We start from the raw sequence: 27,684 nt of genomic DNA on the forward strand, positions 1-27,684 counted from the left end.
TGGAGATGGCAATGAGGTGCTCAGCAAGCTGACAAAAACACAAACAGGATAGTTCTTGTATGGACTTATTTTTCCTCTTTCACACTGTCCACGATCAGCACCGTCGCAGTAGAAACCACAACAACAATCAATACTTGCATGAGAGAATATTTTTAAATGAACTAGACCTTGTTTTCAATGTAATTACTTTGATGTGAACTTTTTGGGGAAACCCATTCCTTTTCCATGTGCAGCATATTTTGTTCCCAAGCCCGTTTTATGATATAATTTGTGAAATTCAAAATCTTTTATTTCTTTCTTTGGAGGATACCAAGACTCCCCTGCGAAATATGCAGTTAGCTTATCTGGGAATTTTAGAGCATGACACAAAATCGTTTTTAGCACGCTATCGTCATCTGTTTAATTTGAGAAATGCTGTCGGTGATATCCAATCATCTAAAATAAATGTACCAGTACATTAGTTTGTGTTTTATAATTTCCAAAGGTAAGGGACAAAAAAAGATATGGACCTCACTTCAACACATGTATTCATTCTTGGTTTTGCGTATGCAAATGTGTCGGAAAAACACATTTTTTTCAATAACATAATAACAAAACAGTATTTACAAAGACGTTCTGTTTCATCGTTTTGATTGGTAAAAAATATACAAATAAAGCGTCAAAAATCCCTGAACCCTCATCGCTTCCTCATTGACCAATCACAAAAAGCTGCTTGTTATTTGACAAATGATTGGCTGGTATTCGTGTCATGTTGCACAGTGTACGGAAATCATGTGTCTGGGTGTTTTGGAGTCAGAAGTGCTTTTGATCAATTGTTAAAACGTCTGTATATCTCCGTACTGCGTCTAGAGTTGTTGTTAAAATCCGTGGTGGTTCTTCGCTGTGCAACTAAAGGATCTTTCTTGTCATTTACCCCTGCAGTGTCTGTCGCGATCGAGGCAGGTTTAGGTACGTATCGCTTATGTATCGTTTGCTATGTTGCTCTTGTTATATATCAAATTAAAATGGTGTTGATATTGGATGTAAATTACCCGGGACATTAGATATTACGCCGTGCTTTTATTCTTGTCAGTCACAATTATTTGTTCAATTCACCCACCAACCTACCACTGCGGTCAAGCCTGCCTCCACTGGCAAAATCGAAGTCAAGTGAGTCGCCCCACGATTGACAACACTGAGCATTACGGTAGTGGGCAGCGAGCGAGCGGCGTGGGCCACCTTCAAAATAAAAGCTCCCAACGAGTGCATGCCCGGCAGTGGTTTGGATGAAAATAAACAAAAACTATATTGGCGGGCACTAGGAGGGTTTATGTTCAATATATTTCACTGCATTTTCTGTTTTATCTCAGATCCACTTGTTAGCCGTTGGAATAAACGTGTGTCTACGTTCAGTCTCGCATGATCCTTCCTCAACGGCTACAATGTAAAACAAGTGGTTTCTTGGCTGTCGGCGAAGGATCACATTCACCTATTACAGTAAAGTCTCGTTATATCGATATCGGATAAATCGATAGTCCCGGTTATATCGATACTATTTCTATGCACGCACAGAGAAAATTACATGCGCGCAGGGTCGGATATATCGACAGTCCCGGTTATATCGATATTTTTTCGGACTCCCTTGAATATCGATATAACGAGACTTTACTGTAAGAATAAGAACTCCCAGAACAGTGCCAAGGCGCATTCTCAAGCGGAGATAGAAAAAACAACAACAATAATATTAATAAAAATTCTTATTATTCCTATGTGATTACGTATTAACACCCAAACCACTGCCGAACGATGAGGGGGAACGAAATTGTTTGTAGCATTTATGGTAAGCAGGCCCTAGGGTGTGATATGGATGAGCTGGTGACTGGGAAGAAGGGTGTGATCTGTCGACGCGGCTCCAGTGACGTGCATCGGGAATCTCCTTGACGAACGACGTCCTCGCGAATCCAGATGAAGCTTGTGGCTGCTAAGACGGCTAGCAGCTCCGCTAACGGTTCATCCCACGTTGCGCCAACACAAAGCAGTTTCATTTCCGGTCACCCTGGCATGGATGCCCAGGAGTTCTTCCCTTCTGAAGAATCTCCTATTTTAATACAATTTGTCAAACAACCTCCTGCGCCCTCATGCCTGCTTTTTGGGATCCGAACCCGCCATCACCACCTCGCAAAACGTGACGGAATGAATCGGCCAACCATCGGATCCCACAGGTACATCGGACCCGTCTCATTTCCACCCTGTGCCTGGCAATGCTACGTCCACGTTAGCGCAAGCCTCGTCGAGTTTGAATTGCGTCACTCGACGAGCCGCAACGTCCACGTAAACGTCCGGCCGAGACCTCCTTCCAGGTGGCCGTCCAGGGTGACACTGGGTGACTGGCATTGCACGCCCACGTCCAGCCACGCTGTCGTCGTGCATGACGAATTGAGTCTCATCCACGACGAGCCGTGCAACGTCCGCGTCAACGTCAGTCCGAGACCCCACTCACCGCTGGATCCCGGAGCGGCTCTGGACTGGTCTCGTTCCCCCGGAGCCGGGCAGTTCACGCCCACGTCGGCGTCCGGCCGAGACCTGGTCCCATACGGCCGTCTCCCAATTCTGAAAGAAGCTGGTTAGCGCGGAAACCCCATACAATATAATACCGGATTCCGCCTGAATCTCTGACTGACACCGGTGCCCACTTAACGTATATGTCAATTCCACATTTAATGACCTGAACGGTGAGAAATTCCTCTAATGTGCACTGCACGCAATTACTCTAATGTGCACTGCATTCAATTAATAATAATAACTAGTAATCAAATCAGTCACAACAGGTTACCCTGCCGTAACTATTTACTACTTTTGAACTGACAAATGTCATCACCGTACGCAAAAGGCAGCCCGAAGATAATTTAGCATTTGCAGCTGACTTAATAAACACTGCAAACCAACCTTGTACTCTTCAAATGAATTTCTCCACTGGGAAACTAATAAAGGTAAATCCAATCAAATCCAATGTGTTATCGCCATCAAATTCAATACATATATTGCATGTATGAATCAAATCATCTGTCCTTTGACTTCAGAGGAATGACAATTGTGAGGTCAAAACAAGCGTAATGATCATTTCACGACCATTATTTTAATAAATCTATAAACCTTTCTTTTATGAAAAGTCCCACAACATAAACTGGTGAATCTCTATTAAGTAATTAATCACCAGCGAATCTAGCAACATTTACCAAGTCTATTTATTCCAGTTTGATATGGATGTTCATCAATCTGTGTAATTTGCCTGCCTATTTAATTTACTTAGTTTTCGATTCAACTGGATGGTATTCATCAAAGAGTTATGGGGAAAATAGTGTTATGTCATTCAGTATGAAGTCCCATCCTGCTTCAAACAGTCTACTATCGTCCCAGTTCCAAAGAAACCAGCACCCTCGGGATTGAACGACTATAGACCTGTCGCTCTGACGTCTGTGGTCATGAAGTCCTTTGAACGCCTCGTGCTGAACCACCTAAAGAACATCACCGGACCTCTGCTAGATCCTCTTCAATTTGCCTACCGGACAAACAGGTCTGTGGAGGATGCAGTCAACATCGGACTGCACCACATCCTCGACCACCTTGACAACACAGGAACCTACGCAAGGATCCTGTTTGTGGACTACAGCTCTGCGTTCAACACCATCATCCCAGAACTACTCATCCCCAAACTTCTCCAGCTTGGTGTGAAGCAGGTCAGACAGATAGGGAGGGGCAAAGTTATGGATGGCTTTGAATGTAAACAGAAGTATTTTGAATTCGATCCGATGTTTAACAGGGAGCCAGTGGAGCTGCTGGAGGACAGGGCCCCTACAATCTGCCAGTGGACCCTCAGCTTCCTGACAGGACGGACACAACAGGTCAGACTGGGAAATATATCATCCTCAACACAAACCACGAGCACTGGAGCCCCGCAAGGATGCGTCCTCTCTCCATTGCTCTTCTCTCTCTACACGAACGACTGCACCTCAACGCACCCAGCTGTCAGATTCATAAAGTTCGCAGACGACACCACGGTCATCGGTCTCATCAGAGACGGCGACGAGTCTGTGTACCGACAACAAGTGGAGCACCTGGAGCTCTGGTGCAGCCGTCACAACCTGGAGCTGAACACGCTCAAGACAGTAGAGATGATTGTGGACTTCAGGAAACATCCATCACCACAGCTACCCCTCACACTATCCAGCTGCCTCGTGTCAACCGTTGAGACCTTCAAGTTCCTGGGAATCACAGTCTCCCAGGACATGAAGTGGGAGGTCAACACCAACTCTGTCTTGAGAAAGGCCCAACAGAGAATGTACTTCCTGAGGCACACAGATCACAAACGTCTTGTCAAACCTTTGTCAGCGGTCGTAAATCGGATGTCACCTGCGGATGTACCGATTATTCCTCATTAGGGTCGCGGGGGTTGCTGGAGTTTATCTCAGCTGTCTTCAGGCGCGAGGCGGGGGACACCCTGAATTGGTTGCCAGCCAATCGCAGGGCACACAAAGACATACAACAGTCACTGTCACACTCACACCTAAGGACAATTTGGAGTGGTCAATCTGCCTGCCATGCATGTTTTTGGAGTGTGGGAGGAAACCGGAGGACCCGGAGAAAACCCATGCTGGTCCGGGGAGAACATGCAAACTCCACACAGGGAGGCCGGACCGGGACGCGAATCGGTGACCTCTGCACTGTGAAGCCGGTGTGCTAACCACTCGACTACCGGGCCGCCCCTATATATATATATATATATATATATATATATATATATATATATATATATATATATATATATATATATATATATATATATATAGTAAAGTCTCGTTATATCGATATTCTCGGGAGTCCGAAAAAATATCGATATAACCGGGACTATCGATATATCCGACCCTGCGCGCATGTAATTTTCTCCTTGCGTTCATAGAAATAGTATCGTAATAAGCGGTACTATCGATATAACCGATATTGATATAACGAGACTTTACTGTATATATATATATATATATATATATATATATATATATATATATATATATATATATTGTGATGTCACAAGAGGCTGTGTCCTGGAGGGCAAATACATCCCCCTAAGATGGCTCCACCCAGAGAGAGTCTTGGCCCCACCTGATGGAAGGCAGCAATTAAACCCACACACCTGCAGCTGATCAGGGCTTGATTGGAAAGCAGGGCTCTTAAGGCAGAGAGCCTTTGAGTGTGCAGCTTGGGGAAAGACAAGCTCGATTGCTGTGCTCTGTGGAGAAGTTGATTGCTGCGTGGAACTCATTGCCAGTTGGGACCACACGACTGGATACTGGATTTGAACCTAGCTAAGGTGGCTAGGCTACATGACGAGGACGTCAAGAGGGGTGAGGCCTGGAGACTCTTGTAAAGAACTCCGTCTTCAGTTTTACCTCAGAAGAGACTTTATTTGGATTTAAGCATCAGAAGAGACTTTATTTTGATAAGTATTGGAAGAGACACTATTCAAACCTTTGTTGCTTGTGAATTCCCCCTTGGAACCCTTGATTAAAACCTTTTTCTTTGCATCCAAACCTGTCGTCCATTGCACTTCTTGTCCCGTCCCGCTGAGAGCAAGCCTCTCATGATATCACATAATATATATATATATATATATATATATATATATATATATATATATATATATATATATATATATATATATATATATATATATATATATATGTATGTATGTATGTATGTATGTATGTATGTATGTATGTATGTGTATGTATGTATGTATATATATGTATGTATGTATATGTATATATGAGAGACAGAGAGATGCCAGTGAGAGGCCAGAGAGTGGTTGCCTCTTTGGACAGATTCAAATTTTCAGTCGTTTCATGAAATGCCTCCCAATTCAATGTGTCACATTATCATGTAAAAACCTTGTGAAGAGATGTTACTTGTAATTTGAGAAAATAAGTGAGTAAATATTAGGTCTCTTAACCATGGTTTGGTCATAAAAAAAAAATGAATATTGTGTGGTTAAGATGTTTTTTTTTGTCATTGTACTGTGAAAAGGCATTGTGTGTGTGTTGAATTTCTTCCTCCAACAAAAAACAGAGGCCTGCAAGGAATGATAGATTTTAGTTGGAAGGTCTAACACGTAAACGGAGGCGCAATGACAACAAAGCAGTCAAAAAATAAAAAAAGAGATTCAATCAAAATATTTTTGTCCCCAGCTCCATGCAAGTGTCGTGCCACGAATGTGATGTACCATGGGCAATGCTGAGAGTGTTGTCGTGCAAAAGCGACTTTCCCGCTTTCATCCAGAAGATCGGCCATTGATTCAAGGAGTGTTTGATCGCCTTCAGGCCAATGTCCCTGCAGGAGGCATAAAGAAAACACCTGCAGGAAATACGATCACCTTTGAGATGCTGCAGGTAGAGATTCATATGAAATACAGTGGGGCCTCGGTTTACGAACACCTTGCCTTAGGAATTTCTCGGTTTACGAAAGTTAAATTTCTGAAAATTAAACCTTGGCATGCACACTACTTTTCGGGATACACATGGAGCGTCGCCCCACCATGGCTGGCGGAGAAATCTTCGGCGGAAGAACACCAAACCACATGACCGAACAGCGCCCCAGCCGGCCTACCTTTCCACACCACCTTCTGAGTGCACACGTCGTCTTCAAGGATTTTTTCCAGATACTTTTGCTGTTATGGGACCAAAAAAAGACCCCACCACAGGCTCGTGTTCAGCCGAAGAAGACACAAAACGAAATTACAGTCGAGGAGAAGAAGGAGATCATTGAGAAACACGACCGAGGTGCATTTGTCTGATTTAACAGCCCAGTACCCATATGCTAATTCCACCATTGCTACCATACTTCGCAACAAAGAAGCCTTGAAAGGTGCGTGTGTTGCCAAAGGTGTTTCCGTGCTGTCAAAGCAACGGTCTCGGACAATAGAAGAAGTTGAAAAACTTCTGTTAATTTGGATTAACGAAAAGCAGCTATCCGGCGACAGCGTGAATAAAGCAATTACAGTAAAGTCTCGTTATATCGATATTCAAGGGAGTCCGAAAAATATCGATATAACCGGGACTATCGATATATCCGACCCTGTTTGCATGTAATTTTCTCCGTGCGTGCATAGAAATAGCATCGATATAACCGGGACTATCGATATATCCGATATCGATATAACGAGACTTTACCGTATATGCGAGAAAGCACGGCAAATTTACTCTATCGTCATGCAGCAACCTGGAAGTTTGGCGCTTATTGATGATTTTAAAGCCAGCAACGGATGGTTCCAGAACTTTAAGCGCCGTGCAGGGATTCACTGCGTTACTCGTCATGGTGAAGCAGCCAGTTCTGACAGTAAAGCTGCCGAAGCCTACAAGGGATCATTCCTCGAAATGGTGAAAGAAGAAGACTACGCTCAAGTATTTAATGCAGATGAGACCGTCCTTTTTTGGATAAAGATGCCTAACCGGACATTCATAACACAGGAAGAGAAGTCTGAACCCCATTCCATCAAGCCATCAACGACCATCACAAAGGTAAATAAAACAACTTTCTTATACTGTTGTGCGGCGAGTCAGCAAGCAGGTGGAAAGATGATAAAAGTTCACTCAGCCAGATGCAGGAAGGGTATTGTGAGTTTTCTTTATTTGAAGTTGCAATGGATGTCGTTTTTCGGCAGACCACAGGTAACACTGCTCTCCAGGCTGTCCTTTGTCCCTCTTCTTCCTCCTCGAAGTGACTGGCTCAGTCTGGTTTTAAAGGTGCTTCACCTGAGCTTCTGGCCTATCAGATGCCAGTGGCAATTGGCCATTCCCAGGTGGTTGCAATCACCTTCACAGAGTTTTAGTGGTCGCCCAACTCTACTGTTTTGGATGGGGAGAATTGCACACCTTTCTCCCATCCAAAATCCAGAAAACAAAAAAAATAACACTTCTTTTGGCATCATGACTTATACAGTGCAGTGTATTTCTTTCAATCCAATGCAATAGCACATTTATTCTACATAGAATAAGCTATATTGTGTGTAGTTTTAAGGCTTATTTAGTTGAAAATTATATTTTAGGGAGACCTGGGAACTGATTATTCTCATTTTAAGGGTTTACTATGGGAAATACATTTTTGGGATACACACTTTTCGCCTTACACACTCTGTCTGGGAACCAATTAAGTGCGTAAGCCAAGGTCCCACTGTAAACCAAAAAAGAAAATGATGATCTTTATAGCTACTCCCCCGCCCCACAAAAAAAGACAGAATATTCACATGCAATGGCTGGTTATTGTGTGTTTCCAGTCCTCCATGTGCATGCTGGCACCAGACTCCATGGTCCGGCGGACATACCATTGTATGTGTGGTATTGACTTTGGAACCACACCAGTTGGCAAAGTGAGTCCATCCGCTGTTGCAGGAGTTTGTCGCGACCAGTTGGTCATCTTCCTCGCAGACACCCTGCATGGTACCGCAGAAGAACAAGCTTCTTTGGTTATGGCTATGGTCTTGGGCGGAACATGCTCCAAGGTTGTCACCTTTGAGCAATTAACGGAGGTGAGAAAAGGCTCAGTTGAAATGTACTTGTTTTCATATCCATTTGAAATATGCTTTATTTTCATAGTTCTTGCAGGACCTGCTAACTGCCGTAGTTCAGATCATGGTCTATAAAGGACTCCTTCGAGGGTGGACGCTAGACAAAATGGGTGATGCCTCCCAGGGTATTACACTCTTGGCAGAGCAGATGTGCTCTGAACTGAAATCCACAGGTAAACTAGTGACATTTACAGTTTATTTTGCTTCAGATTTTTCTCCAGATTGAAGGCGGTGCAGAGGTGTTTGGATGCCACTTAGCTATTTTTTTTTAAATATCACACATTTGTGTGTGAAGATAATTCTTCCAACCCAGTTTCAATGAAGTTGGGACTTTGTGTTTAACAGAAATAAAAATAACACAATCATTTAATTTGCAAATTAAATGATACATTACAATACATATTTAAAGGACAACCGACGCCTCCGGAATAGTTGTGTCCATAATTTGTAAAATCGCTTCAAATGACTTCTACTGAGCGCATTTTATAAAGATTCCACCGCATATAGCTATATTTTACCTTTTAAGACTCGCACTGAATATTCAGGAAGTCTTGTTTTCGAGTTGACGACAATGCCTGACGTGACGTCACGTCAGGAACGCCCCTGACCTAGGAAGCGACACACAATGCATTTTGGGTACTTTGTTTGGTCTGAAAACTTCGTGTTGATCCGTGTTGATGGCGAAATTACGAGGAAAAAACATAAATCACACCATGGTAGATCGTTGTGTGTTGCACCAAGACTACTATTTGATACTAGTTGACACAAATTCCCAGCAGACAAATCAGCCCATTTCCAACGAAGCTTTGTCACCATCTTGTGCATTTTCTGGGACGCTAAATTTCATCCAGATGCCTCAAAATGACACGGAATGACTTCTTTAATGGATTGCAAACATTTATGCTTTCCTGTTCAGAAGTATTTGAATCATATTCATAACTGGATGCATAACCAGAAAGCATCTTCTCTGAATCTCAAGTCATTGTTTTGATTCTGGAGCAAGGCAAGTTATGGCGTGACGTCACGAACAACGGGGCGGGACCATATATATATATATATATATATATATATATATATATATATATATATATATATATATATATATATATATATATATATATATACACACAGTGGAACCTCGGTTTTCGAACGACTCACAGTTCGAACAAATTGGAGTCCGAACAAAATATTCGAGAAATTCTTGCTTCGTAGTTCGAACACCAATCGGTGTTCGAACGCCGGTACGACGCGTTAGTGCGTACGCGAGGGTGGAGTGCTGAGCGGCGTACGGGTGTATCACTCTCTCCGTGACCAACTGTTGTCGCTTGCGTACGTGCTGCGTTTTGCTCTAGCGTTTAATATAGGTGTACAAAGAGTTTTAGCCCCTAATCATGCCTCCAAAGAAAGTAAGTGCTGCTAAAAGTGAAAGGGAAAGGTAGTGCGTACAAATATTGCATTTAAGAAAGAAATAATCGCAAAATATGAAGGAGGTGTGCGAGTGTCTGATCTGGCGAGGGAATACAGCAAGGCGAAATCTACGATCAGTACGATATTAAAGGGGAAAGGTAAGCCGTTGTCGTGGATGTAGCGGTCCCGAGTGATGGGAAAGAAGGAACATGAGAAAATCGAGAAATACCAAGGGCTCAGAGAGGAGCTGGAGAGAGCCTGGAAGGTAAAGGTGACAGTCGTGCCTGTGGTGGTCGGAGCACTTGGGGCAGTGACCCCCAAACTCGACGAGTGGTTGCAACAGATCCCGGGAACAACATCGGATATCTCGGTCCAGAAAAGCGCAGTGCTGGGAACAGCACGGATACTGCGCAGAACCCTCAAGCTTCCTGGCCTCTGGTAGAGGACCCGAGCTGAAATGGGGACAGACACCACCCATGGTGGGTGAGACGATGATTTTTTTTTTTTATATATACAGTAAAGTCTCGTTATATCGATATTCAAGGGAGTCTGAAAAAATATCGATATAACCGGGACTATCGATATATCCGATATCGATATAACGAGACTTTACTGTATATATATATATATATATATATATATATATATATATATATATATATATATATATATATATATATATAGCGTTTAATATAGGTGTACGAAGAGTTTCAGCCCCTAATCATGCCTCCAAAGAAAGTAAGTGCTGCTAAAAGTGAAAGGGAAAAGTAGTGCGTACAAATATTGCATTTAAGAAAGAAATAATCGCAAAATATGAAGGAGGTGTGCGAGTGTCTGATCGGGCGAGGGAATACAGCATGGCGAAATCTACGATCACTACGATATTAAAGAATAAGGAGGCTGTGAAATCTAGTGATGTGGCTGTGGGAGTGAGAGCAAGTGTCATTGGATAGATATTTGAAGAGAAAAGAACATCCTGTAGCCGAGTCATCCGTAGCCGTCACGTTCCGAGCGAGAGTGACAGCAGCTGACTCGTCGGAATGTAGTGGAATGTATGGGATCCCAAAGCAGACACGTACTAACCAAGCAGGATGTTTATTCACAAATAAAAGAAAACACAGCGAGTAAGGAGGCAGGGGGTGATCCGACCCGCTTACTCCGCCAAAAAAGCAAATGGCACACGAGTGTGCAAAATGACGAAATCCCGGAAGATGACAAAAATTTAGGGGACGCAGGGAAAATAACTCGGACCGGATACACTCGCGCATCGAAGGAAGAGTCCAGGTATGGTGGTGAGGTGAGTCAATCATCCGGCATTGGCGAGGTGATCGCGAACCGTATAAATGCCCCGTGTCCGTGATTAGAGAATTGACAGCAGGTGGAGAACAGCCGGGAGAGGCAGCCACGCCCCCCCGCTGTAACTCACAAGTGACAGGAGCAAAGAGATGGTTTCGGCGTTCGAACAAATCGCTTTTCGAACAGGGTCCTGGAGCGAATTATGGTCGAGAACCAAGGTATCACTGTATATAGGGCCGAAACTACCAGTAAGACTTTAGTTTGCTGACGAACATCCGACACCTTCAAAGAAGTACAGATGATGGCTGAAGAAACCTTTTCATCGATAACTGGGTTACTAGCATGGAATGTTTGAATTTTCTTCATCGAGTACAATTCGTTTCAACTGTGCTTTTTGCAAAGTGTTTTTTGAATAGTTGAAGTTGAATTGTGTGGCTTGTGACAAAAATGTGTTCTTTTCTTGAAAGATCTTGAAGGCTATGATGTTGGCTGTTTGGAGGACTGGATCTTTAGCGTACCCCAAGTGTCATTGTACCTGGAGATGTTGGTAGCTGAGGGACTAAGTGTTTGGCCAAGTGTGCGGCCAGCGCTCACTCTATTACCTTCTTGTCAGGAGACACCCTGGAAAGATCTACAATGTCTGTTGGATATTCCCACCCTCATGTTTCTTGCGCCACAGGTTAGTGTCTGACATGTGGTTGTCCTAATTACACTTTTGTTGCACCTCGGTTCACTTCAATTTTGAGTACTGTATTTTCACGGCCATATGATGCAAATAAAGGCGTTTGATTTTCTCCAAAATGGACATGGCACCTTATAATGCATGTGGGTTGCCTTGTTTATGCACAAGTTCCAAAATCTGCAATGCCTTGATGTGAGTTTGATGACAGGTTTGACAGACTGACACAATGCTTATACTCTACTGTGTATAGGACAGGAGGATTTAACTTAGGATAGCATTCCAAAGTTAAAGTCGGAAGGTTGGGCGTGAAAAAGTCACATCCCAAGCAGATGCCTGGTATGTGCATTGCGCAAAATAACATGGTGCTTGGTTCATTTGCTTTATGAAAATGCAGCATCTATCCATCCAGGAACAGCATATGGTGGATGCCAAAGAAATGCTGGAAAACTTCCGCTCGTACAAGAGTAAAACTACTACTACTGCTACTACCACTACTACTGCTACTACTACTAATAATAATAATACATGTTATTTATATGCGCCTTTTAGAACACCCAAGGACACTTAAGAGTCAATAAAACCACAAATAATGTATAAATAATAATGATGTATGTTTTGTGTAACATTAAAGGACGAAGTTTTATTGGAGATTTTAAATCTTATTCTGCCGCCCTACCAACCTCACTTGGCTCCATTTACCGATTGTACCATTTTACCGTGCTTCCTTCCAATAATACAATGCATCTTGGGTGTGCGTTTAATACCAACTAGCACTCGTAATTGACACTATGCCTTTTACTAGTTCCTTAAGTATGGTTGAGTAAATACTATGGTTGTGAAAATACAGTGTCTGCATCTATCATGATGATATTTTTATTTTGAGTACTTAGGAAGTGGAAAATAACCAAAACAAAGTACCTAACACATATATTGAAGCAATGGTTTTCCAGAGCTTGAAATTACTGAAGTAAAATTGACTCCTCGTTAGACCAAATGATGGTTTTAAAACAAACTAGTGTTTAGCTTTTCACTTTTCATTTTTGCCACTTTGTCCCCTAAATTTTGTTCCGTAAGACCATGAATAAAACGTAACATTGCTTGTTACTGTTTACTGCTCATCTCCACTCCATCAAAGCTAAAACTCGGCAACTTGAAAGACTTTACAGGAAAACTGGTCTCACTGCTCACAAGGATATTTACACAGCTCACCTCACCCATTACAAGGACTCTATCTCACGCGCAAAATCACAATATTACTCTGGACTCATTGACTCAAATACTGGAAACACACGGGCTCTCTTTTCCCTGTATAACAAAATCATTCAACCCCCTATCTCTCCCTCCCAGTTTTATTCCTCAGACACCTGCAACGCTCTGCTTCTGTTTTTGAATGAAAAGAATAACAAAATCCACCAGCACTTCGGCTCCTCTGTGACCCTCCGCTCCCCCAACCTTCCTACTCCTTATCAACTGCTATCTTCTTTTGAACTACCCCATCCCTCAAGTCCAAGAATTCCTCCTGTCAGATCACCCTCCTCACTACAATCCTGATCAAATCCTGCTTACACTCTTTCCTCCCTTTTTATTTCAGCCATTATTCACTCCTCATTTTCCACTGGAATAATTTCAATAACCTACGTCCAATTTCATTTCATCTTCCATTCATCGCCAAAATCCTTGAAAAAAACTGTTGCCTCCCAGCTTCACTCTCACCTCACTCACAGTAGCCTCTACGTAAAAATTCCAGTCTGGTTTCCGTCCCCGCCACAGTACTGAATCGACCCTCATAAAAATGACTAATGATCTTCTCATGGCAGCAGATGCTGGTTCATGCTCTATTCTCATCCTTCTCAAACTGACCGCAGCTTTTGACACCATTTCTTACCCCATTCTGCTCAACAGACTTTCCACCCGAGGCATCACGCACACCCCACTTCGCTGGTTTCACTCCTATCTCACTGGCCGCTCACAGTTTATACAAATTAATTCCTTCACTTCACGGTCCTCCCCTGTGTCTTCTGGTGTGCCTCAAGGGTCTGTCCTGGGGCCACTTCTCTTTATTATCTACCTACTTCCTCTTGGCAATATTTTCCGTAAGTTTGGCATTCACTTTCACTGCTTCGCGGATGACACCCAACTCAACCTCTCCAGGACACCCGATGCCTCTCTTCCACCTGCGTCCCTTTCACTTAGCCTCTCAGAAATTAAATCCTGGTTTCCCCATAACTTCCTCAAACTTAACGGCGAAAAAACTGAACTTCTCCTTCTCGGTACCAAAAGCCCTTACACAAGGCAAACAGTTTCTCTCTCACCATTGACAGTTCAACCGTGTCCCCCTCCCCTCAGGTCAAGAGCCTGTGTGTCATCCTCGATAGCTCACTATCTTTCCACTTCCATATAACGAACATAACTCGGTCTGCATTTTCTACCTTTGTAATATCAATCGTCTCCGTACCTCTTTCACCCCTCACACCGCTGCTATCCTTATCCACAGTCTCGTCACCTCCCGTATTGACTCTTGGAACTCACTTCTTTTCGGTGTCAATCAAAAATGTCTCCATAAACTCCAACTAGTCCAAAATTCCTCAGCCCGGATCATCACTAAAACCCCCTCCTTGCACCACATCACCCCTTTCCTCCAGCAGCTCCACTGGCTCCCTGTTAAACTTCGTATTCAATTCAAAATACTTCTGTTTACATTTAAAGCCATCCATAACGTTGCCCCGCCTATCTGTCTGACCTGCTTCAAATTTCCGTTCCCTCTTGGTCCCTCAGACCCTCATCCTCCCTCCATCTCTGTATGTCCTCTACCCGCCTCACCACGATGGGGTGCAGAGCTTTCAGCCGCTCTGCTCCCAAACTTTGGAACTCACTTTCACCCAACATCCGTAATATTGACTCCCTTCCTACTTTCAAATCTCCTCTCAAAAACCATCTGTTTAAAATTGCATTCATGGTCTGGTTTAATCAGCTATTTTATTATTTATCATTTATTGATGCTTTTATTGTTCTGTGTATTGTTTTTAATTGTAAATGTCCATGGGTCTTCAGAAAGGTGCTTGTAAATTAATTGTATTATTATTATTTCTTCTTCTTTTCCTTTCGGCTATTCCCTTCAGGGGTCGCCACAGCGAATCATTGTCCTCCATCTTTTTTGTGGTTTTGTGCATCCTCTTCTCTCACACCAGCTACCTTCATGTCCTCTTTGACCACATCCATAAACCTCCTCTTTGGTCTTCCTCTCGGTCTCCTGCCTGGCAGTTAAAGATTCAGCATCCTTCTCCCGATATAGTCACTCTGTGTCCTCTGGACATGTCCAAACCATCTCAGTCTGGCCTCTCTGACTTTCTCTCCAAAGCCTCTAATATGAGTTGTCCCTCTAATGTACTCATTCCTGATCCTATCCAACTGGTCACTCCCAAAGAAAACCTAAACATCTTCAGCTCTGCTACCTCCAGCTCTGCTTCTTGTCTTTTCTTCAGTGGCACCGTCTCCAGTCCAAACATCATGGCTGGTCTCACCACTGTTTTATACACTTTTCCTTTAATATGAGCTGAAACCTTCTATCACACATCACACCTACATTTTCTCCCGCCGCTCCAGCCTGCCTGGACACGCTTCTTCACCTTTTTTCCACACCCTCCATTGCTCTGGACAGTTGACCCCAAGTACTTAAAATCCTCCACCTTCTTTAGCTCTTCTTCCTGTAGCATCACTCTTGCACTGGGATCCCTTTCTTATACACATAATACGATCCGAATAAATATGTATTGGATTGGAATGATGAAACATACAACACTAAATCTAGGGGTTTCACATTGTGTAAAATATACAATGCAATGTTATCCTTTCAGTAAATGGATCTGTGACTTTTTTTTCTCGTTTGTATTTGAGTAATTTGACAGTACAAATAATCATAATCAACTATTTCAGACACGGGCAGAGTCATATGAAGTGACTGTTTGATGTTGCATCCTCATGCAAATGTTGAAACTTTACAGCTGCCTGACAGATGTAATGCACCATGGAGACTTGTGTTTTCCACACTGCTGCATGGTGAAAGTTTCACAAGGATGGTGGCAGGTTTAACTAAATGTGGTCCCACCTTGCTGCTCATCAAAGACACAAAAGGACATATTTTTGGTGGATTTGCATCTCTCAGCTGGGAAGTCAAACCGCAATTCCAAGGTGAGGAATCCATCAGTTGTATCACAATTTTATTTGACATTTTATTGTGTGCATGTGTGAGAGTGTGGCTTGATGTGTGTGTATGTAAATACAGTGGGACCTTTGCTTACGAACTTAATTGATTCCCAGACAGAGTGTGTAAGGCGAAAAGTGTGTATCCCAAAAATTAATTTCCCATTGGAAACCATTAAAATGAGAATAATCCGTTCCCTGGTCCCCATAAACCATAATTTTCTACTTTCTAATTTTCTAAGCCTGAAAATTACACTAAATATCCCTTATGTATAATAAATGTGTGATAGTATTATGATTAAATAAATAAACTGTACTGTACAATAAAGTCATTTTATTATACCTTTGCGATGGTCGTTAATGGCTTGATGGAATGGCGTGTCCGGTTTCCTCAGCATTAAACACTTGATGAGGAACGTAGCCTTCTTTCACCATTTGAGGAATGATCCCTTGTCAAAAGAATTACCTGTGGACCCCCGAAACAGGATTGTTTCAATGCACAAATCTGCAAAAAAAGTATTTTGAAGGTCCCAGTGAGCACTGTGGCCTGCATCATCTTAAAACGGAAGAAATTTGGAACCACCAGGAATCTCCCTAGAGCTGGCCTCCCACCTGAACTGAGCAATTGGGGCAAAAGGGCCTTTGTCAGAGATGTGACCAAGAAGCCGATGGTCACTCTGTCAGAGCTCCAGCGTTCCTCTATGGCAGGGGTGTCAAACTCAAATTCACAGACAGCCAAACTTAAAAAAAAAGAACGTTGTCGAGGGCAAGACTATTTTTTTTTTTGTATTTACAGACCACATGCCACCAGTAAATAAAATAATATTCATCCATTTTAGTTTTTTTCATTTTTAAGGTGGTGAGGTCTGCTGTCGGTGTGGCGGAGGAATTCAAGGTGGAGGTGGGACTCCACCAGGGGTCAACTCTGAGCCCCTTTTTATTTGCTATGGTGATGGACAGGCTGACAGACGATGTTAGACAAGAATCTCCTCTCAATTTGGGTGAGAAGAAAGCGTGTGCGCCGACACAGTAATAAAGATCGATAATACAAAATATAAAATGATTAAAATGACACTAAAAGTTTGAAAATGAATGATAATAGTATTCAATTGAAAACAACATATTGACATCGTATACTATCTTGTGGTATAGGAGATGCCAGCGTGTCATCATTTGTTATGTTCATGTGTTCCTCGCGGGCGGCCCGGTAGTCCAGTGGTTAGCACACCGGCTTCACAGTGCACAGTGCAGAGGTCGCCGGTTTGCATCTGTGTGGAGTTTGCATGGTCTCCCCGGACCCGTGTGGGTTTTCTCTGGGTCCTCCGGTTTCCTCCCACACTCCAAAAACATGCATGGCAGGCAGATTGACCACTCCAAATTGTCCCTAGTTGTGACTGTTGTTTGTCTTTGTGTGCCATGCGATTGGCTTTCAACCAATTCAGGGTGTCCCCCGCCTCATGTCCGAAGACAGCTGGGATTGGCTCCAGCACCCCCCGCGACCCTAATGAGGAATAAGCGGTACAGAATCAACATCAACAGTAGCCAAAATGGAACTGTATAGTGCCACTTAGCAGTTTTTTTGACCACGATACTAGTGCAGCGTGTTCTACCGGAAACAAATTCCTTGTGTGTCCTACATACTTGGCAATAAAGATGATTCTGATTCTGATTCTGATTCTGAAAATGGATGGATTAATGTGTTCCTCGCGCCCGCCATTTTGAATGCTTTTCGATTTACGACCGTTTGACTTACGACAGTGTTTGAAATAAGGTCTGCCCGGAGGCCTGGGGCGTACAACTTTTATGTTGGGCATACAACTTTCAAAACGTCTCGGCCCGAGTGGCCGACAAATTCTTCAAGAAAAAAATACATAAATAAAATAAAATTTCAAATCAAACGTTTGTTTTATTCAATAAAGCAAAAACTACAAGCAAACTGCTACAAGCAAACCGCTAGTCCACGTGGCTTCGATCAGACAATGCAATGCAAACATTGTATTGTGCACCATGACGACAAACGACAACTGGAGCAAAATCTTCAGCAAGGAATATTTACCATAAAATAAGCAAGGGAGTATTTGGGGTAGGTACTTCCTTAATTAAAAAAAATATTTATACTTCGCAACGATGTGTTTTTTTTTTTTTTGCGATTAGTCGTCTTATTGTGTTTCAAGTTGTGAAAAATGCGGCAGGCAACTTTATGGCCAGGCAGGCAACTTTGCACGGTTGTCCGGTAACTTTTTGTCATGAGTTTCAGACACTGCTTACGACCGTTTTGTCGGAAGGGAACCCGGTCGTAACTCGAATGTTACCTGTATATATGTATACTTAATAATTGAAAATTATTATTTACACCATTTGAGATTAAAATCATGCACTATAGCAGTAACAGAGTGCCATTCAATAATTTGCATATTGTGGGTTATCTGTTGGCCTTTCTGGCATATCTTCATCGTGTATTTGTGTGTGTTGGTGCTTCTGCAGGTGATTCCAGATGTTTCCTGTTCTCTGTCTTCCCCAGACTGAGAGTTCATACAGCTACAGGTTACAACCAACACTTTATGTACCTCAATCAGAAACAGCAGACTATGCCCAATGGACTGGTGAGACAAAACTTTACTGCGCACACTGGTTAACACGCTTTATTGTATAAAAAGCACAAGTGGTCAGATTTTAACCATTGGGTTGCTCTTTGCAGGGTTAGGCTAATGTTCTAACTTTACATAAAAAGCACAGCACACACCCTACAAGGATGAGCTAGGAGAAGAATGTGTTTTCCCAAAACAAATCAATAATAACAACTAAGAAAGTGATAATAATGAACAATAATGAAATACAATTACCGTAATTTTCTAACTATAAGCAGCAACTTTTGTCACAAGCTTTCAACCCTGCGGTTTATGCAACGGTCACGTCCGAACGAGACACAGAAAGTCTCGCCTGGTTGAAACAAAGTAATTAGCTGGATCCCCGAAGTAGTCGAAAGAGACAGCTGTTCCGTTTAAGATGGTTTAATGAGGACACGTAAAACCGTACCGATCCACGATGAAGCCCCGGAAGGAGAGGGACTTGACTTGAAAGTCACATTTTTCAGCCTTGTTAATCAGCCAATTCTACAGTCGCCGCTGCAGAATCAGCCGGACGTGCTGTTGATCTTCTTTGAGGGAGCCTGAAAAACATCAAAATGTCATCCAGGTAGACGAAAAACAAAAAATGATCCGAAAGTCCCTGAGCACGTCGTTGATAAGGCTTTGGAAGGCAGCGGGAGCATTGGTTAATCCAAATGGCATAACCAAGTACTCCAAGTGACCCCAGGGAGTCTTAATTGTGGTCTTCCACTTGTCCCCCTCCCTGATGGCCACCTCATCTATCCCTTGACATGAAGGAGAAGGTTGTTTCAGATTTGGAGGTGATGATTTTCATCCTTACCACTTCACACTCTGCTGTGAATTGCGACAGTGAGAGTTGGAGAGCCGTGCTTGAAGAGGCCAACAACACAACATCATCTGCAAAAAGCAGAAATGCAATTCTGGGGACACTAAACCGGGCCCACTCAACACCTCAGCTGTGCCAAGAAATTCTGTACAAAAAGGTTATGAACAGAATTTATTATAGAGGGTAGCCTTGGGCAGAGTCCAACCCTGGGTTGGCCGAACATTGACTCGGAGGGCAATAAGTATGACCACAGCTGCTCTATGCCTCTTTCACCATGGCAAACTCCAGAGTTGAAGCGAGTTCGACCCTTCTTGAGGAACCTACAACCAGAGCCCAGGATGTATGTGGAGACAAGTTCGACAATATGTCGTCAAAACGTCTCTGCCTCGCGCACCAGCCCAGGCTCCTTCCCTGCAAGAGAGATTCCACGTCCCTATAGCTCGCTTTTTTAGGATCGGAATGCCAAGGTCCCTACTTTTGGACACCGTCCAGCTCACTTCATAGTTGAACCTTTTGGCGCCACCAATAGATGGTGAGCCCATGCGAAACGGGACCCAAGTTACCTATTCAGGCAACCGAACTGTGCAAGTATAGTTTCCAACCATGAATTGACTAATAAAGTCAAAGTTCTTCTTAGTTGTTCACTGCAGTGTGTGTTTATGTGCGCAAAATTCAGCTACACGTAATTTGTGTTAATTCCCTTGTGTTTTGAAAATATGTTCATTTCTTTACCAGGGCATGGGCGGCCAGCATAGTTATTTTGGGCTGTGGTTGGATAGTGATTTTGGACATGGTCACAGCCGTGCACGGCCAAAATGTACAACCTTTGGAAGCCCTCAACTCTCAGGCGATGAGGACTTTGATTTGGATTCAATGGAAGTATGGGCAGTTGGAAAGCCTCATGAGCCGGAGGAGGTAAGAATACCTAATTTTCATTATCAGAAGACACATTATCTATATTTCAGACTGCAGGGTGTGATGCGCAATTCGTGTTTTTGTTAAATCCATTTTTTAACTACTCATTCATGTAATAATAATACTACTACTAATAATAATAATAATAATAATAATACATTTTATTTTACACCCCTTTCAAAGCTCTCAAGAACACTTTACAGTCACAGACAAGCATAGATACTATAATACAGTAAAGTCTCGTTATATCGATATCGGATATATCGATAGTCCCGGTTATATCGATACTATTTCTATGCACGCACGGAGAACATTACATGCAAACAGGGTCGGATATATCGATTGTCCCGGTTATATTGATATTTTTTCGGACTCCCTTGAATATCGATATAACGAGACTTTACTGTAATTAAAAAAACAATTACAAATAGAATACAATAAACAAAATACAATTATAAATAGAAACAAGAGAGAGCTACACAGAAAATGCAATTTTAAACAGGTGGGTTTTGAGATGGGATTTGAAGGTGGGAAGAGAATCGATGTTACGAATCTTGGGAGGAAGTGAGTTCCAGAGTTTGGGGGCAGAGCAGCTGAAAGCTCTGTCCCCCATTGTGCTGAGACGGGCGGGGGGCACACAGAGGTGGAGGGAGGAGGATGATCTGAGGGAATGAGAGGGAATAGACATTTGAAGAATGTCAGATACGTATGGGTGGGGCAAGGTTATGGATAGTTTTGAATGTATAAAGAATAATTTTAAAGTTGATTCTATATTTGACCGGGAGCCAGGGGAGCTCTTGGAGGACTGGGGTGATGTGATCAAAGGATGAGGTTCTGGTGATGATCTGGGCTGAAGAATTCTGGATGAGTTGAAGTTTGTGGAGATGTTTCTGAGGGACACCAAGGAGAAGTGAATTGCGATCGTCAATCAGGGAGGTGACAAGACTATGAACGAGGATAGCAGTGGTGTGAGGGGTGAGAGATGGGCGAAGACGATTGATATTGCGAAGGTGGAAGTACGCAGATCGGGTTAAGTTTTATGGGAGTAGTAAGATAGTGTGCTGTCAAAGATGACACCTGAGCTTTTGACCTGATGGGAGCGAGAAACGGTCAAATTGTCAATAGTGAGAGACAAACTGTTAGCTTTGCTCAACGTGGATTTGGTACCAACGCGGAAAATTTCTGTTTTTTCGCTGTTAAGTTTGAGGAGGTTATGGGTGAACCAGGATTTAATTTCAGAGAGGCAGAGTGAAAGGGAAGAAGGTGGAAGAGAGGCGTCGGGTTTGCTGGAGAGTTTGGTGTTATCTGCAAAGCAATGAAATTGTATAGCAAATTTACAGAGAATATTGCCAAGGGGAAGAAGGTAGGTGATAAAGAGGAGATGTCCCAGGACAGAGCCTTGGAGCACACCAGAAGATACAGGAGAGGACTGTGAAGTGAATTTTAATTTGGATGAACTGAGAGCGGCCAGAGAGATAAGATTGGAACCAGCGTAGGGGGCGTGTCGGTGATCCCTGTGGAGGAAAGTCTGTCAAGGAGGATGGGATGAGAAATGGTGTCAAAATCTGCAGTGAGGTTGGAGGGCAAACCGGTTTTCAGCTGCCAAAAGAAGATCATTCGTGACTTTTAAGAGAGCTGAATCTGTACTGTGGTGGGGGTGGAAACCAGATTGGAATGGTTTGTAGAGATCATTCTGGGAGACATGAGATTAGCTTGGAGTACACAACTTTTTCTAGGATTTTGGAAATAAAAGGAATGTGAGAAATGGGGTGATGGTTCTTGAAGTCATTGGGATCAGATCCAGGCTTTTTAAGAATTGGTGTGACAGCCACCGTTTTGAGGGGGACAGGGACAATTCCTGAGGACAGCGAGGAGTGAATAATGGCTGAAACGAATGGAAGGAGAGATGGCAAGCAGGATTTGACCAGAACTGTCGGGAGGGATCTCATTGACAGGAATAATTCTTGAATTTAGTTATGAGCTTCGAGATTGTAGAGGGATGAAGGAGATCAAACGAAGATAAGAGATGAGAGGGGGTAGGAAGGTTGGGGGAAGGGAGGGGTACAGAGGAGCCAAGATGCTGGTAGATTTTGTTGAGTTTTTCAGAAAAAAATAGGAGAGAATTTCAGTTGTCAACTGCCAACGTGAGAGCAGGTACCTATCATAGCAGAGTCCGGCACCGCCATGTCTGGACTGTAGGGATATATATATATATATATAGGGACGATACTACCAGTAAGACTTTAGTTCGCTGAAGAAGCATCTTGGATAAGAAGTGAAACATCCGACACCTTCAAAGAAGTACAGATGACGGCTGAAGAAACCTTTTCATCAATGCAATGTTTGCGTTGCGTTGTCTGCTAAAAGCCACGTGGACTCCTCTTTCTAAGCGTCTTTCAAAACTCTCAGGTACACTTTACAGTCACGGTACAGTCCGGAGCATGAAACAGGCTTCTGATTGGCTGCCGTGCCGAGTAAGCAAATTGCCAAACGAACGTTTGTTAGTAGCCTGTTTCGTGCTTGTACTTGAGAGTTTTGAAAGGCGCTTAGAAAGAGGAGTCCACGTGGCTTGTAGCGGTTTGCTTGTAGCTGATGATTTATTTGTTGCATCACATGAGGTCCCTCATTCACTTCCGTGTGCTATTATTACGTCAGGCGCACTACGTCAGAGGAGAGGGCATTGGTCATTTTTAAATTACAAAAGCCCCTCATTGTAGTCAGCCACTACAGAATCCTACTTTATTTTAGTCTCTCTCGGTCAGGGGTCGGCAACCCAAAATGTTGAAAGACACATATTGGCCCCCAAAAAAATGTCTGTAGCACAAAGAAGGCATCACACGCTGTGTGGACATATATTAGCCTACTAATTACCATGTTGGCTCAAAATACACAAAGAGCCTTCCAGATTAAACCTTTTTCCCCTTTTTCATCCTTTAGAACAGGGAGGGGGTCAAACTGTTTTTTGACCAAAAAGCTCTACTTTTTATATTGGAATTCACTTCTCCATGGTGTCCCTCACAAATTTCTCCACAAACTACAACTAGTCCAAAATTCCACAGCCCAGATCATCATCCGAACCCCCTCCTTTCACCACATAACCCCAGTCCTCCAACAACTCCACTGGCTCCCGGTCAAACTTAGAATTGACTTCAAAATACTTTTTTTACACAGAATCAGAATCAGAAAGTCGTTAATAGTCCAACAAGTATCCTGACAGCAGTCAGTAGGTACGAGCGGCGGTACCTCTCCTTCTTGCAGCGTGGATGTAACAGTCTCTGTCAGTAGGTGCTACCCAGTGCTGTCACAGTGGGCAGGAAGGGGTCGGAGGTGCTGTCCATCATAGCTTTTAGTTTAGCTAGCGTCCATTTGTTGGCCACCTCCTCCATAGAGTCCAGCGAGCAGCCCAGGACAGAACTGGCCCTGTTGACCAGGCGCTCCAGTCTTTTCCTGTCCCGGTTGGTGATGTTGCCTGAGTTCCTTGGTTTTCCTGGTGTTGATCTGGAGGTGATTCTCCTGGCACCAGTCCACAAAGTCCTTTGTCAGTCCCCTGTACTCCCGATCATCTCCCTCTGACAATAGCTGAGTCATCAGAGAACGTATGAAGGTGGCAGGTTGGGGTGTTGTAGTTGAAGTCCAAGGTGTTGAGGGTGAACAGGAATAGAGCCAGGACTGTCCCCTGTGGCGCTCCTGTGCTGCAGAGAAGCCTGTCCAACTTACAGTTCTTTCCCCTAGGGTACTGTGGCCGGTTTGCGTGGTAATCTGTAATCCAAAATGGAGTAAAAACTGTAATCCGCTAGTAGGAAATAACTTGTAAACTAAAGAAATACTGTCATTACACGGTTCACATTTTTACAATGAATGCGGATTCATGATAACCTAATAAAACTGCAATATTATTTGATATTTTTGCTTGCTTCATAGCTGTTCAACCTTTCTTCAAGATGTCCATCTATTCTTGAAAAGTCTGTCTTGAAAATGGCTTTAACAGTAAATCAAGATAACAATATACAGTAAAGTCTCGTTATATCGATATCGGATATATGGATAGTCCCGGTAATATCGATACTATTTCTATGCACGCACGGAGAAAATTACATGCAAACAGGGTCGGATATATCGATAGTCCCGGTTATATCGATATTTTTCGGACTCCCTTGAATACCGATATAACGAGACTTTACTGTATTTTCTTACACCGCTCGCTACAGACAAAATGTGCTAGCTCTGGCCAGTATGCTCTTATCACTCACGGCTAGTGATACTATGATTGGCAAAGTGACAAGCCAATCGTGTAACTTTCCAATCATAGGTTGCGGAAACTCTGACGTTTCAGTGGCTGCGAGCAGGCCTTGGGTTGCCAACTTGAAATCTTATTGGTTAAAGCAACAGTTTGATCAACATTTATTTTCATGTGACAGCGCCCACAGGTGCTAGGAGGATTTTCTTCTTACTTTGCTGCTGTGTACTTCCGGGTAGAGTGAACGCTGGCGTGAATGGCTGCTGCTGCTCACCCGCACACAAAAAAAAAATCCTGTGACTGTAAACTGTCCTTGAGAGTTTTGAAAGACGCTTAGAAATTGAATGTATTATTATTACTGTTATTATTATTGTTATTATTATTATTACAACAACCTTATCTAGTCTTACCTCTCATTCTTCGTGTTTCAATTTATTTGATATTAATATTGCAAGGGGTCATTTATTTAGTATATTTGAGTTTGACAGGAAAAGCAAGCAATCCAGATGGAAACAAATATTTTTAAACTGATGTGAGCTCTATTCATATATGTTCGGACTACTATTCATCATTTTATTTTCCTAAATCCGAATTGTATAGTTTTGATGCGGATTAATTTTGAAACCTGTTTTCAAACATAGCTTGTGAGTTGTCAACATCCATCTGATCCATTTCACATCTGTAATATTATTACATTTAATGTGGTCTTTTTATTGTCTACTTCAGGTTGAAGAAGGTGGGGTAAAGGGGAGTGTATTGGACAAGGACCCAGCGGTGGAGGCCATGATGGAGATGACAGGAAAGAAATTACATAGCCAGGGTTTCAGGGAACCGGATAAGAACCAGAACCACTAAAGGTATCACATTGCGATCACATTATCTGGGCCCATAGAAGTTCTGATGTAGATGAAAATCAGACATTTGTCTTCAACTACTGTACGTTTGTGTAAGCTCTCAGTCGTACAGGAATGGCCCATCGATGAAAAGGTTTCTTCAGCCGTCATCTGTACTTATTTGAAGGTGACTGACGACTGGCCTGATTGCCCAATTTGCCCTGCTATCACCTCATCAGCATAACTAAGCCTATGTTGCCGAAGCAGTCTATTGTAGGAACGATGCAAATTGAACCTCACCGCACCATTACGATTAAAGGACAACCGACGTCTCCGGACAAGTTGTGTCCATAATTTGTAAAATGGCTTCAAATGACTTCTACTGAGCGCATTTTACAAAGATTCCACTGCATACAGCTATATTTTACATTTTAAGACTGGCGCTGAATATTCCGCAAGTCTTGTTTTTGAGTTGGTGACGAGTCCGTACGTGACGTCGACGAAGGAACGCCCCTGACCGAAAAAAAAGGCCACATTGTAGCAGTCCTTCCATCACGTCAATGCGTTTTGCTGTGCTTGTTTGGTCTGAAAACGTCGTTGTTGCACCAAAAAGAGCCAGAAGAGGGCGACCAAGCTCCATATAAGGAATTTATCAGCCTGTGGAAATGGGCTGATAAATGGCTGTCTGGCTTCCTGCTGATTTATCCATCCTCTGCCATCACCACCCGTAGAAGCGATGAGCCAGGGACGAACGATCAAGATAAACCCATTAGGACACTTTTATTTATGTCTGATTAATGTTTGACTATGTATGATAAGGATAATATTTATTGTATTGTACTGTTCCTTATATTGAGAGAAAAAAAACATGTATCTCCACCTGTCCTACACACAGACTTTGTCCAATCAGCAGATGTCTAGACCTGTGTTTGCCACGGCACATTGGTTATCGTTGAAATCAAGGCGACATTTGAAAACGTCTGTGTAAGCTCACCCTTACATTGCAGCAACCACACATTTGACAACAACGAGGTTAAAATCTTAGCGAAAGAAAATAGATGGTTTGAAAGGGGAGTAAAATAAGCGATTTTCATAAAACAGAAAAATCCTTCCCTGAACCGTAATGGTAGGGTGAGGTTGAATTTGGATCGTTCGTACAATAGACTCCTTAGGCAACATAGCCTTAGTTATGCTGATGAGGTGATACCAGGGCAAATTGGGCAATCATGCCAGTCGCCAGTCAGGAATATAGAAGCATCCATCAGTGGAGCCGCAGGGATTAGTCCTCTGCTCCCCCCAACCTGAGAGCAAAGACCAATCATAGCAGAGTCCGGCACTGCCACGTCTAGACAGTAGATATATATATATATATATATACAGGGCCGAAACTACCAGTAAGACTTTTTAGTTGCTGACGAAGCTTCTTGGATTGGAAGCGAAATGTCCGACACCTTCAAAGAGGTACAGATGACGGCTGAAGAAACCTTTTCATCGCTACATTTGAAGGCTATGTTAAATTAAATACCGGTGAATGCCAACAGAGGTGATTGTACGGTCTGTTAGGGCCGCGAGATGAAACGTTGCAGCGGCTGGGGGAGTTTTAGCCATTGTTTGTGGTCATTTTAATAAATAAAAACATTGTGAACAGTGGTGTATATTTTTTTGCCTGCACTTACATTAACACACTTCTTTCCGGCAAGTACCTTGACTTATCTAGCACAATTCAGACAATTCTACACAAATCAAAGTGCGACAATACAATACAAAAGCAGATTAAATTATCTTAATACAGTGATACCTCAGTTTACGAACTTAATTGGTTCCCAGAAAGTGTGTTTAAGGCGAAAAGCGTTAAATGGCCCATAGGAAACCATTAAAAATGAGAATAATCCATTTCCAGGTCCCCGTAAAACATAATTTTCTATTAAATAAGCCTTAAAACTACACCAAATATACCTTATTTTGTGTATAATAAATGTGCTATTGTATTGTAATTAAATAAATCAACTATACTGGATAATAAAGTCACTTTATTTACCTTGGTGATGACCCTTTGTAGTTTTTTGGTCTTTTAACAAATGTCAAA

The 27,684-nt window shown here is 42.7% G+C and overlaps 1 protein-coding gene across 2 annotated transcripts; it reads left to right on the forward strand.

The window, feature by feature from the left end:
- The first annotated feature begins 768 nt into the window (after positions 1–768).
- Positions 769–27,245, forward strand: meak7 (MTOR associated protein, eak-7 homolog). 2 transcript variants are annotated; one of them, XM_088995723.1, is made up of 9 exons: positions 769–948; positions 6,219–6,419; positions 8,303–8,554; positions 8,622–8,766; positions 11,764–11,975; positions 15,980–16,166; positions 18,663–18,781; positions 20,349–20,528; positions 25,492–27,245. In XM_088995723.1, exons 2-9 carry the CDS (start codon positions 6,255–6,257, stop codon positions 25,618–25,620), a joined length of 1,389 nt encoding a protein of 462 aa, XP_088851849.1. In that variant the 5' UTR covers positions 769–948; positions 6,219–6,254; the 3' UTR covers positions 25,621–27,245. The 2 variants fall into 2 exon arrangements, with proteins under 2 accessions (XP_088851849.1, XP_088851850.1); XM_088995724.1 differs by lacking the exon at positions 6,219–6,419.
- Positions 27,246–27,684: the final 439 nt, after the last annotated feature.

The sequence above is a fragment of the Hippocampus bargibanti genome, linkage group LG05 (genome assembly GCF_051943395.1).
Source record: "Hippocampus bargibanti isolate YZ-2025 linkage group LG05, ASM5194339v1, whole genome shotgun sequence".
NCBI classification, from domain to species: domain Eukaryota; kingdom Metazoa; phylum Chordata; class Actinopteri; order Syngnathiformes; family Syngnathidae; genus Hippocampus; species Hippocampus bargibanti.